The sequence below is a fragment of the Periplaneta americana genome, chromosome 5, assembly GCF_040183065.1.
Source record: "Periplaneta americana isolate PAMFEO1 chromosome 5, P.americana_PAMFEO1_priV1, whole genome shotgun sequence".
Lineage (NCBI taxonomy): Eukaryota > Metazoa > Arthropoda > Insecta > Blattodea > Blattidae > Periplaneta > Periplaneta americana.
Genome location: NC_091121.1, coordinates 78,226,765 through 78,241,125, shown reverse-complemented (window position 1 = coordinate 78,241,125; position 14,361 = coordinate 78,226,765). Strand labels below are relative to the sequence as shown.

At 34.1% G+C, this 14,361-nt stretch overlaps 1 protein-coding gene across 1 annotated transcript in view; it reads right to left on the bottom strand.

Annotated features, from left to right (window-relative positions):
* LOC138699847 (probable G-protein coupled receptor CG31760) overlaps positions 1–14,361 on the bottom strand; it is an 856,195-nt gene that overhangs the window by 208,591 nt on the left and 633,243 nt on the right. The window contains exon 7 of the mRNA XM_069826037.1: positions 13,109–13,323. Within this exon, the coding sequence (XP_069682138.1) occupies positions 13,109–13,323 (215 nt within the window). The remainder of the gene's footprint in view (positions 1–13,108; positions 13,324–14,361) is intronic.

Here is a 14,361-nt window from a genome sequence, read left to right as displayed (position 1 = left end):
AGTATATAGTTAAAATTATTTTTGTGTCGTTTTTGCTCTATGTTCGAAAATCCGAACGAATCTATACTCCGAACAGGAACATCAATTAGTTCGGATTATCGACGCTCTACCGTAGTTATAATAGTGCTAACATACTTGACATCAGTGCAAATGGTAGCCGTGGACATGGTTATTATGAACTCTGTAATGTGAAGAAACTTTCTTAACAACTTTTCCATAAAAGTTTCACAGCGTCTGTTGGGTTGGAAATGTAGCGTGATTAAAGAGGAAGTAGCCAAGCATTATCAGACTCACGCAGACCAGCTGGTGGCCGAACAGATCTTCCAGTGACATTTAAGCCAGTGTGAGACCATGTGACAATTACTAGAGCAACTGAGATCTCCGGTCTTCTATTAACAGAGGTCACGGGAGGTGATTGATGAGGGGCGCAGTTCTGACAGGTGAGACGAATGCAAGTGATAAGGCCGCCGCGCAGCGCCGCCCGCCCGCCCGCCCGCCCGCCCGCCCGCCCGCCCGCCCGCCCGCCGTGTTACGTAGGAACAAAACGAGCGCTAAACTTCTTAATTCACTTCACGCCTCAGTTGATAGATGACAGATGTGTCTTGCGTCTGAAAACCAGCTCCAACTGGCGGAAATTCTGCTGACAAGGATGATCTCAGTGTGGGTGGTGACCCCAAGTCAGTCCGGAACATAACCTCCGTGGTATTCTGGATTATTAATGGAGCGCACATCTACTGCTGATCAAGTCTTCCTTTCTTATTCTCATACTTAGGCCCATATTTGTAATTATTTTCCTAAATCATGAGACACTGAAAAACATAAGCAGTTGAAAAAGAAATGTGAATAATAGAAGTGTAAGAATACGAGGACGAGGAAAGGTAGAAGTAAAAGGTTAAGATGGCGAGATATTAGGAAAGTATGAGAATGATAAGACAGGAAATCATGGAAGCATCCGGTACGTTATTAAAATACGAAAAACTATAGAAGTAGATGTTAACAAGGCGAAGAATTATGCAATTAGAATATTAAGAAGACGAAAAATTATAGAAATAGGAGATTAAGAGGGTGATAAATTATAGAATAGTGGATTAAGAACACGAAATTATCATATCTAAATCATGTACTTTCATAAATTTTCATTTTATCTTACTTTGTCTCCCTTTCCTGTGCTTATAGTTCTACATTTTTTCGTCATCTTCATAGTCTACTTATATTATTTCTGTCTTCTTAATTTTTAACTTCTATTAGACCTACATCTCATCTTAATCTTCTAATTCTATAATTTTCATCTTATTAATCTCCTGCTTCTATAAATTTTTACCTCGTTACTCTTCTACTGCTGTAATTTCGTGTTCTTAATTTAATACTTCTATAATTTTGGTCACTTCCATAATTTTTCATCAAATTAATCTCCTACTTCTATAATTTCATGTTCTTAATTTAATACTTAAATAATTTTTCGCCTTTTTTATCTATTGATATAAACTGCTACCATCTTACTCTCCCACTTCTATAATTTCTTGTCACTAATTTAATACTTCTATAAATTTTCGCCTTTTTGATCTATTGATATAAACTGTTACCATCTTACTCTCCCACTTCTATAATTTCTTGTCAATAATTTAATACTTCTACAATTGTTCACCTTATTAATCTCCTAATTGCATTAACTTTTATTTCTTATTCTCCTATTCATACAATTTCGTGTTATTAATACTTCTATAATTATTGCCTTATTAATCTCCTACTTTTATAAACTTTTACCTCCTTACTATTCTACTTCAATAATTTCATGTTCTTTATCTCCTATTTCTATTTACTTTTCTTCTTCTTAATCTCCTAATTCTGTAACATTTTGCCTTCTTACTCTTTTACTTCTACAATTTTGTGTTCTTGATCTCTTAATTCTATAATTTCCTTTCCTCAAGTCTATACTTCTATAATATTTCGCCTTCTTCTCTTCCTAATTTTACAAATCTTCTACTTTCTTATTCTCCTACTTCTACAATATCATATCTTTATCATACTACTTCCATAATTTTTCGTCCTGTTAATCTCCTACTTCTATAAACGTTGAGTTTCTTACTGTCCTACTCCTGCAATTTCCTGTTTTTAATCTCATACTTCTATAATTTTTCGTCTTCTTAATCTCCTACTTCTATAAGCGTTGACTTTCTTGCTCTCCTACTTCTGTAATTTCTTGTTTTTAATCTCATACTTCTATAATTTTTCGTGTTCTTAATCTCCTACTTCTATAAACGTTGACTTTCTTGCTCTCCTACTTCTGTAATTTCTTGTTTTTAATCTCATACTTCTATAATTTTTCGTGTTCTTAATCTCCTACTTCTATAAACGTTGACTTTCTTACTCTCCTACTTCTGTAATTTCTTGTTTTTAATCTCGTACTTCTGTAATTTTTCGTGTTCTTAATCTCCTACTTCTACAAACGTTGACTTTCTTGCTCTCCTACTTCTGTAATTTCTTGTTTTTAATCTCATACTTCTATAATTTTTCGTGTTCTTAATCTCCTACTTCTATAAACGTTGACTTTCTTGCTCTCCTACTTCTGTAATTTCTTGTTTTTAATCTCATACTTCTATAATTTTTCGTCTTCTTAATCTCCTACTTCTATAATTTTTACAGTCTTACTCTCCAACTTCTATAATTTCATTTTCTTAATCTCCTAATTCTACAATTTTTTTTCTTCTCGCTTCATTCATTTATCAAATATAAATTATACAATCCTGTATATTATAATTACTAAATTTATGGACTGCAACATAAGCTTCATTTACATATTATGTAAATCATATTGTAAATATTGAACAAAATCTGTTAATTTAAACATAATAATTCAGTTTATTCGACCGATGGCGGGCTTATGTGAGAGCGGCAATGAATCTCCGGGTTCCTTAAAAGCCATAAGTAAGTAACTTTAGTTTATTCTTTCATTTTATTTGTTCTATAATTTCAATTAAAAGATAATATTGCATTTATTTAAAAAATACCGCTTTAAAGACAAGCATTCATTAATCAGTATAATATCAATATTATAATACTGTATTTATAAGAAGTCTCAGGTGAAATACGGTTCTATGTACAATTTAGAGTATAATAAATAATTCTATAATTTTTTGTCTAGGACTATCTTACTTCTATAATTTCATGTTTTTAATCTACTACTTCTATAATTGTTTGCTTTCCTAATGTTCTACTTCTAAAAATTTTTACTGTTTTTTTGGATTCCAAATTCTACAATTTCATATTCTTCATCTTCTATAATTTTGCTTTTTAATCTTCTACTTCTATAAATTGTTTACCTTCTTGTTATCCTACTTTAATAATTTCGTGTTCTTAATTCACTGTTCTGTAACTTATCACACCCTTAACCTCTTACTTCTATAATTTTTCGCGTTCTTAATATCCTAATTGTATAATTTTTCGCCTTGATAACATCTACTTCTATAGTTTTTCGTATCTTTAATAATGTACAGGATACTTCCATAATTTCTTGTGTTATCATTCTCATACTTTCATAATATCTCGCCATCTTAACCTTCTAGTTCTACCTTTTCTCATCCCGTATTCATATACTTCTATTCTTCACATTTCTCTTTTACTGCTTCTGTATTTCCGTCTCCTTCATGATTTTCTTGTCGTTCTCCTTCTGTTTCTTCTTTACCTCTTCTTATCTTTTTTTCTTTCCTACTGCCACACATCTTCTTATGATTTGCTCGTGTATAGGCCATTCGTTATTTCGTGAAACCCAAGGGTTGCGTGCGCCGTAGCACATAGTAAGAACCTTATGGTGGGGGTAAGTGGGGTAGAAGCGTAGCGAGGGAAGGAAGCTTCTCAATCCAATTTTTTCTTCCCCTGACGCGCAGGTAGGTTTCACGTGGTACTGAATGGCCTATAGTTATCTTCCAAGCTTAACTGACAGCTCTGCTTTATTCTTTTATCTTGCAAATCTCGGTGATATTTCATACATTTTCGTGTTGCATAATTCTAAGAAACTTGGCGAATGTTAATACTTTTCATATAAAAGTACTATTTTCACGTCTTCCTTTCTCTTACTGTACGTTTTACAGGATCCTGTACTTTCCTGTACTTGCTATGCTCTGCTTTTTCCTTTTTATTTTCTATGAAAGCTGTGGTATAGTTCTCTATCAGGAGTAGTGGACTTCAACTTCACAAAGTGTCAGAATGGCTGAGAAACCACTTCATATCCATTAATCCAATAACCCCATTACCACTTCAGTGTCTCGTATATGCTCACTCTAATTGATTCATGAATGACATTAGCAAAAGCATCGCTTCGTGTCGATTGACGAGATAAGTGAATTTAAGCTAAAAGCATTTGATGTCCAAAACACATTAAATAAGTAACGCACAGATAATTAATTTTTGCACTCAAAACCTGTTGGTATATATAAAGGGGAAATTTGTTACGAAGCAAGCAAAGGCATAATCAGCTAGATATCTAATATGCCAAAATTCCCTCGGACTAAATTACTATTTCCATAACTGCAGATCTTATGTAGCAACTCGTAGTAATAACCAACACAATGCTGAAAATCGGAATAATTTTACTGTTTATAGTTTACTTTCTTCAATGATTATTCCAATAAAATTACATAAATGCTATCATTTACAAAACTTTCGTTATACTCATTTCACATACATAGACGAAGTTTATTAATTAATATGAGTTCAATGAAATTTATACTTGGAAGGACTACATGATCACAAAAAAATAATTACGGTTTATTTAACGACGCTCGCAACTGCCGAGGTTATATCAGCGTCGCCGGTGTGCCGGCATTTTGTCTCGTAGGAGTTCTTTTACATGCCAGTAAATCTACTGACATAAGCCTGTCGCATTTAAGCACACTTAAATGCCATATGTTTCTAACGGGACGGTAGGATATGACTATATAATTTTTAAGGTTTAATTAGATGTATTTGATTAATTTTGCACAGATCTATTACAAGCGTTCTAAAATTCTCGTATGTTCGAATAAGATCTATTCATGAAAATCGATCTTTGAATTTGATGTAACTGTTACAAATCTGTGGTTTATAATGAGTTTATTGCAATATTTGGTTTATAAATCAGTATAAATGGACCAGAAAAGGAAACGACACTGTTTGTTTTGGAATTAACAAGCAAACATTCTGATGGGGGCAGATAAAAAAGTTAAAGGTTTTTCTTCCATCATGTTAATAATGTCAAAATAAGTTCTTGTACAAATTTTGGCCACTCGACCGCAATTACTAGGGCCGTAAAAAATAAGTTCGCCAGAGGCCGTTAAAGAAAGAAAACACAATTTCATTGAAAAAATTTATTGGAACAGACACAGCAATTGTTGAGCTATTTTTCAACACATTCCCCACCAGAAATGAGATATTTGTCATATCATGGGATCCACAGAGAGGTGCAGACGGCTGTCAAAAGCTGGTTCCGATCCCAGGCGGCTGGCTTCTACGACACAAGGATACAAAAATTGATCTCGTGGTATGGCAAATGTCTCAATTCCAGTGGGGTATATGTTGACAAATTGCGCAACAACTGCTGTATCTGTTTAAATAAATCTTTCCCTGCAATTGTGATTTTCCTCTGTGAATGGTCCCAAAGAAAATCACTTTCTGGACGGCCTTGTAATTGCGGTCGAGTGGCCAAAATTTGTATAAGCACTTCTTTTGACATTATTAACATGGTGGAAGAAAAAAATTCAGTTTTTTATCTGCCCCCATCAGAATGTTTGCTTGTAAGCAGTGACGTCAGTCAAATAAAAGCAGCTCGGCAGTAAGAACATAAATGTATTTTATGCATACAGTATTGATACAATCAGTTGTTTGAGAGCACGTAATATAATAATAATAATAATAATAATAATAATAATAATAATAATAATAATAATAATAATAATAATAATAATAATAGTGCTATTTCATTATGCAAATAAAAATGTAAGTAGCATTATTACACAACGCTCTCCATGCGAGGTCTATAATTTTCTGGTTTACTCACACACTCAATAACAACGTTGTAAACTAACTAGGCCTAATTTTTCGAAAATTCACACATTTACGATTAATGAGCTCTAATCGTTTAAGTCATTTCTCGTATCAGTTCGAGCGTGGTATTTGTGCCGAAAGTGAAATCACATGAAAAGTTATAAATTATTCCGTACACAATAATCAATTTATTCTAGGAAATTATTTTTTATTCCGTATGAACTGTACTTTTCCACTAACCTGCGTTTTGCAAAAGTCATGAAAAAAATCTTTTGATGTATTTTGGACTAAATTGTCATTATGTTTCTTTTTTTTAAATATAGCGCCATTACATTTTTACCAATAAAATAATACACTTCACGTACATCATTCCCGCATAGATTGGCTCGTAGTTACCGAGTTCCAAAAACACCCGCCCAATACATTACGAGAAATCGCTGTGAGTACACACAGACAGAATACCCAGAATCATTATTTCATTATCAAGGATGCTACAAAGAGACATTATTTTGAAATAGTATAGTGAGAGAGCAAAAATTAAAAACTGAAGAATGTTTAGAATTTACTAGATTGCACACTGCAATCCGATGGATTATACTCTTTTAATTATTACAGCCATTTCTATTGTACTTTTCAAAAGGCACCGACTTTGGGAGGGCAAGGCACTTTCTGTCCCATCAACATATACTGTCCGCATTTCACGAAAAGATCCGAGCAAGAAATGCGAATTGTTTCCCCCCCCCCCTCTTATAACCTATCCCCGACACGGAACCGTCTGGCCATTGACTGAGTCTTGTTCGTCCCAGCCGGCCAATGACACCACCCTTATCCACCTGCTTCTTCAAGAACGCTGAGTTACTGGCTTACCCTCTCCTCTTACCCCGCACGGACCGTACTCCCCTCGCAGGGATCCTCCCGTGAAATTTGGACAGTACAGCCAGGGGCGTCGCCCCGCCAATAAAATTGAGAGAGAGGCCTCACCCTTCAAAATAAATCGAAAAGCGATTACTCATGTTAAAAATAATTAATTTGTCTGAAAGATGAGCTAGGACATAAGCCAAAAATGGTTATTTAAAATCGATAGAGAGTCAGCTACCGCAAAGAACATGTTAGTGACGCAACCCACAATGCCCCTCAATTTCTTTTTTCCTGCATTTGAGGTCAGTGAATTCCCACACATAATGCAAAGGTGACTCCATTTCTTTCTCTACGATCCACTTTTTTCAGTTCAGTTCGAGTCTAGAGCCTATCAATTATTGGGATGAAACATTGGTATCATATTACCAAACAGAAACAACAATAAGGAATAACTAGTTCAATTAACAGTGTATTCGACTGTATTTTTGCCTAATATCAGTTAACAAATCATTATTAATGTTCAAGATTTTTCATAAACAATTAAATTTGTTACGAAATTTAAAAGTAACTGTTATCAACATTCAGTTTCAGTGATCCCCTTTGTGACGATCGTCGTCACAGGTATGTGCTTGTTAATTTATCAGTGTTTGTAATGCAACTATTGGTAGTGGATAAATTTTTTATAAAGAAACCTGGCCAAAATAAGACTACAATAAACGGGAAGAGAATAATAAATAAAATTGAGTTGTACTTTATTTTAGTTTCTAGTCCATTTCTATACTCATTTTATATTAAAAATATTTCTGAACTGCGCGAACGAATACGAGCACCCCTCATTAGGCTCTCAAATTTATTTAAAAAATAACATATCCTCTTCTTTACACTTATGTATTATTATCTTACACAATGTAAATAAATCTGAAATTTGATTAGTGGAAGTGAAACTAATAGCTAATGGTCATCATCGATGCAAGGATCAACGAAGAGTGAACAAAGCAGTCAAAAAAGAAAAAGGTAGTGAATAAGGGCCGTAGTTTTCAATCATCTTGTGTTGAACAATTTCCGTGGATATTATATAAAAAATGAGGCGGTGTTATTTTCCATATAATATGCAATGCTTTTTTTTTGAAAGAGCAATTAAAATTTTCTCGGACTTTTGTACAGTGCCCTGCCCGTTCTCTTATATTACAAAGAATGCTTTTGAATATTGGTATTTCTGCATTAATATACATAAATAAAAAATAACGTAGCACGTGTATTAAAAGTGCATATTGACATTTTTGTTAAAGAAAATTAATTTTTGTATATTTTCAGGTAATTTTTAAAGTAGTAATATTGCCATGCTTATTAAACAATATTTCAGTAAGCCAGTTAATTAATGTAAAACATGTTGCCACAGAATTCAATTATCTTCCTTCATACTGCAATGCACGTAGCTGAAGACTTCGAGTGGGAAGAGAGAAAACGTGAGCTGTCAACACTGTACTGAATACCGTAATGATTGAGGATCTCTACACGATGTCATTTAGTAGGCCTAACTCTTCCCACTGGATCTAACAGGCAAACTTCCTCATGGGGGCAGATAGAAAGTTTTTTTTTCTTCCACCATGTTAATAATGTCAAAGCAAGTGCTTGCACAGATTTAGGCCACTCGAATGCAAACTACGAGGGCTGTAAAAATAAGTTTCCATGGGGCCGTTTACAGAAAGAAAAGAAAAACAATTTCATTGAAAAAATATATTGGAACAGATAGAAGAACTGTTAAGCTACTTTTCAACATACGGCTGTCACACACTGGTTCGGATCCCAGGCGGCAGACTTCAACGACACAGGGATACAAAAGTTGATCCCACGGTATGACAAATGTGGGGAATATGTTGAAAAATAGCTGAACAAATGGTGTATCTGTTCCAATAAATTTTGCCATGAAATTGTGTTTCATTTCTGTAAACGGCCCCTGGGAAACTTACTTTTTACGGCCCTCGTAATTGTGCTCGAATGGCCTAAATTTGTATAAGCACTAGTTTTGATATTATTAATATGGTGGAAGAAAAAAAAAACTTTTTTTTCTGCCCCCATCAGAATATAGGCTAAACTTTGCTGGTTCAAACCCGGGCGAGGGCGATCGTTTTAAGGGCGATAACATTCTTAATATGGCTTCCTATGGAAGGAAAGAAAAGCTCCAGGCTAAATTTGTCCCCCATTTCTGACCAACATCGAAATGCAGACGTGGCACAATGAGCCAGTAATATTGGTCTATGTGCTTGTGGACTTACCCCACTCATTCAAAGTATTTGATATTCTTAAAAATATTCGTTTCTAAATGCGAGGTTTGGCTTGTCTGAGCTTTTTGTTCGTAAACCCCTCATTCAATTTTAATTGCAATTATGCGTTACTTTCGAAAAATTTTGTATACATTATAAAAAGGAATTTTCAATTTACTGAATTACAAGATCTCTTCGGCTTATCAAATTTCAATTAATATTTCGCCAATAGAATAAATTACATAAAATAGATGCTTGAAGCTGTAACATATTTTGTAATGTATTAAATTTCAGAGCCATCAATTTAATATTTTAATCACATTTTCAAACTTATCCATTGCTAACAGCGCAAAGATATTACACTGAATAAGAACCACCATGAGAAACAAATGTTGATAGGGATTTCTGTCTATACTCTTTCAAAGCGAGAAACCATGCAGCGTTCAAATTTATGACTACAAAATATACAACAGAATATTTGTAATAATGAAAGGCTTTCACAAGATTATATTATTATAGGTATTCTACAAGAAAACCTCAGCTCGAACTCCTCGCGGCGCGCATGCTATACCCCACTTACTCCCTGCAGTAGGCGTGAGATCATGCTGGGAACGGGAGCATACGTCATCTGTGCGAGATAGTCACGCCCGCTGGTTTCTGCGCACTGAATTTTCCTTGTTGGATGCCCATATCTCTAACAATTGCTCATTCGTGAATTAAATTTGATGTCATGAATTTTGTTTTGAATTTTGTATGTGTCCAAAGTTCTCATTATTCCAAGATTTAGAAACTGGAATATTTTGGATTCTCAACATTACACATCACAAATTACATCTAAGGCGTCATCGGGTACATTTACGGGAAGTCTGTTTTATTGTTATAGCGAAAAACGCAGTTCCTTCTTATAAGACTTAGATAAAGATATAGCTATTAAGTATTTTCCATAAAAGAGGTGAGGGTGGAACTGGCCGAGGGGGAGGGGCCGAGAAAATAAGGGGAAGTGTTATTTATTAGTGTTGCAATGGGTAATATTAACACTGAACACAAGTAAGATAATTACGGGATAATGTTCTTTTGTATTCATTGTGTGTTTTTAGTCTTATATTTATATTTATTAGTCCACACCTGTGGAGTAACGGTCAGCGCGCCTGGCCGCGAAACCAGGTGGCCCGGGTTCGAATCCCGGTCGGGGCAAGTTACCTGGTTGAGGTTTTTCCGGGGTTTTCCCTCAACCCAATAGGAGCAAATGCTGGGTAACTTTCGGTGCTGGACCCCGGACTCATTTCACCGGCATTATCACCTTTATCTCATTCAGACGCTAAATAACCTGAGATGTTGGTACAGCGTCGTAAAATAACCCAATAAAATAAAATATATATATATATTTATTTATTATTTTTATTGCTTATTGAAATTTTGGTAAAGAATTGAATTGTTTGTGTATATACATTTCACTGTTTTTTTCATATCTGACATTTGTTGTTATTATTATTATTATTATTAATATTATTATTATTATTATTATTATTATTATTATTTTTTGTGAATCCTCGTATGAAATTCGATTAGTTATGATTGTGATAATGATAATGGATGATAAAAATAACACTTAGTATGTTTTATCTTTCTTTTAAGATTCAAACTGTGCATAGTTATAGCACGAATGGCCGTGCGAAGGAACTTGTGTATATGTATTTGTATTTATTATGTATAAATAAATATGCTTAATTAATTAATTAATTAATTCGTTCACTCATTCACTCTCCATAAAACAAGAGTTGGTGTATGCCATAACTAGAATCAATTGACAATACACATGATATAGCACAGAATCTCCTGTGAGTACTTGGGTCGCTTCTTGTATTAACTTTAGTACTACCATTATTATATTAATTTTTCAAAGTAATCCATGCTGATATCTGTAAGTCCTTTACTGTTTTCTTGGACAGTAACATACGTGACTTAACACTTAACAGATTATTTAACATTACTGAAACTTATTTTCTTCTTTAAATTAATTTATTTTTAATTTATTCAAATATAACAACTTAAATGGAGACTGATTTACAGAATGGGTATTCGTCATATTGCTATTTTGAGTTTACATCAAATGTAAAGGAACACTTAATGGAAATTGTTGTTTTATAAGAATGTGCAATATTCACTATTTTGTAATTACGTAAAAAGCAAAGAAATCAGCAGATACTGTAAATAAGTTCCATGGTATTAAATTTATTTTTAGTACGTTATTTTACGAGGCTGTATCAACATCTCAGGTTATTTAGCGTCTGAATGAGATGAAGGTGATGTCGGTGAAATGAGTCCGGGGTCCAGCACCGAAAGTTACCCAGCATTTGCTCGTGTAGAGTTGAGGGAAAACCCCGGAAAAACCTCAACCAGGTAACTATTAAATTTAGACTTAAGGTTGTTATAGCGTAATAAACAAGACTAGGGAGTTCAGCAGTTTAAAGACAGGTTAATAATACACAAAGTATGTATTGCTGGTTGTGTTTGTAAAGAAACGTCCTCCACCTAGTCCCGAAGGACTACCCATTCGATTTCATACTAGTTGTCTGGTAGTTGATAGCTAGCATTCCAAGAGTACAGGCGAGTACAAGTCTGCTGTGCACAATTACTATGCCGAAAGTTTCATTGAAAAAAGAAGATACATTAAAGTAACTTGTGGAACTATACGGAAGTAAGTACTTTTGTACAGATAATATTAATATGAAATGTAACGTGTGCCACACTGTAATAAGGGGCGAGAGTTCCAAATACATAGAACAGCATATCAAAACTCAAAGACATGAAGCTCATTTACAATTATTCATACGTAACGAGAAAGAAGCAAGCGCGCCTTTTTTCAAATTCTGATAAACACAATGAATTTTTCCAGGATTTATGTGAAATGATGGTGAGCACCAACATTCCTTTTAACAAGTTGGAAAACCCCCACTTTAAGAATTTTAGAGAGAATTGTACAGGTAGAATTGCCCTATCTGAAACAACTCTACGTAAAGGATATTTAATGTCATGTTACGCAAATGTTCTGCATAGCGTTCGAGAAGAAATATCTGATAACATTTGGGTTTCTGTAGATGAAACCAGTGATAGTAAATGTTGTTGTTGGCATATTCAATCCACATAACACGGGGAAAAGGTTATTCCTGTACTATTTTGCAGTTCACTTTGTCAAACGTAACGTAATCCTTTTGTTTTACGCTAAAGTTTGGGGGAGGAGTTATTTTTGTCGTAGTCTGTACTAAAACACCCGTGTACGTATCGAATACTCACTGTTGTAACGAGCGTCAGGGTTCAATAAACCTCCTTTCATACTTAATTTGTAAGCATTGTTTACCTGCTGAAGTCCCGGGCTTTGGTAATAAATAATATTAAAAACCATACAATTTGCGTAATTAATTCATTTACGTTTTGATCTACAGTAATTTGATCGAAACGTATCTGATGAGACGTTTTTGTTTACATTCTCCTCTCGCAAGTCTTATGAAGCATTGCGGAGCAAACACCTCAAGGAGCACTGCAAGTCTTTGCAGCGTTGCAATACGTTACATTTCGTATTCTCAAAACTACTGGACGTATAAAAAAAATTATTTGACAAAACTTGTTCGCATTGACTTCATCTATTACCCTTGTGAATTAATGTAATTGGTTCCCTTCCACCCCATGTATCTTCAGTAGGCTATTACAGTAGTATCTCTATGCTATCTCTAAAAGCGTTTCCTTTCAACGCTAGATATTTCTATGTATCTAATGTGAGTAGGATTTAAAAATTCTTTAGAATCACATATTATTTTAATTGATGCATGTGACTTAAGACGAAAAATATCTGACGCGAGAAAAGTATGCACAGTAAAATGTAATTATATTACTATTTACAACTATCATTTGCAAGTTCCTGTAAAAGATAATATAGTAAAAAGTGGTAATAAAATTCCATTGCAACTTACATGTCGTGAAAGAGTGGTCCCACCAGTCAGTGCGGCAGAGAAACGCTTTCAGATCGTCAGCTGTTCTGCCGACGATGACATGTGGCGGCGCCACAAGCGTCCGAATGACCAGGAACACGCTGAAGATGGTGACGATGATGCCAAGTCTCTTGAGAAGGTCCAGATCCGTGATTTTCACAGCCTTCGCCGAACGGACTCGGAAAATGACAGAGATCCTGAATAGAGAAGGAAATTGATAACAAATTGCGGAACAGAGTAACAATGTAAATCTCTATGTTGAGTTATAATATGTATGTACTGTACATATGAAATGAGTATGTAATAATTTTACAGACATGAATGAGCAATATATTAACACATGTTTATGTTGCAATCAAAATGGTGGCGAAGTCGTATTTATGGTGGACGAAGCTACGTTTCCTGAGGTTTTTCTCGGGATAGGCCTATCCCGTTTCCCTCCATTTTAATATTCAAAATTATCCTCCGTACATTATTTATTAATTTATTTAATTATCCATTTATTTGTTCATATGTTTTTGTTCGTTTGCTTATTCATGTGTTCATTTTCTGTATATTTATTTATTTATTTATTTATTTATTTATTCATTTGTTCATTCATTCCGGTGAAGTTAGAATCATAAGGCCTTTTCTTCAACATCGCCAGGAATAGAAATACAACAACAAATGCTGAGAAAATAAATAGATAAGGATAATTGAATTAGAAAGTTTACAAATGGAAATACAGTATAAAAGTACAAAAATACAAAAAGGAGCACAAATACAATAAGTACAGGTCGACCTATTAAGTGCCTAAAATATAGAGGAAGTGTTACAAACTTGGAATACCATTTTGTTTTTTCGTTTTGAAACCTACTTATTTTCAATACTGAACGTAAAGTAACGTCCTGTTTATTGCTGCATGTTCCTGTGAATGGTACACCGGACTTAGAAGTTCATAAGATGTTATAAAATGTTTGAAAAAATAATTTCCTCAAAATCTAACCTATTTCCTTCATAAAAATGTAGGTGCAAATATGGAATATATATTAACAAGTTACAAGATTAATAAAACTGCAAAGTCAAAATGGCCTCTACTAAGAAAAGCACAAAAACAAGCATTCAGCGTCTTCATTAGGTGTTTTCCCAACCATAATACTGAATTCAGATGAATCGTCTCATGTCTTTTCTCAAATTTATTTTATGGCTTCTTGCATTGCCTTTCCATTCCACTGTAAATTTGTCGGAAGGTGAGG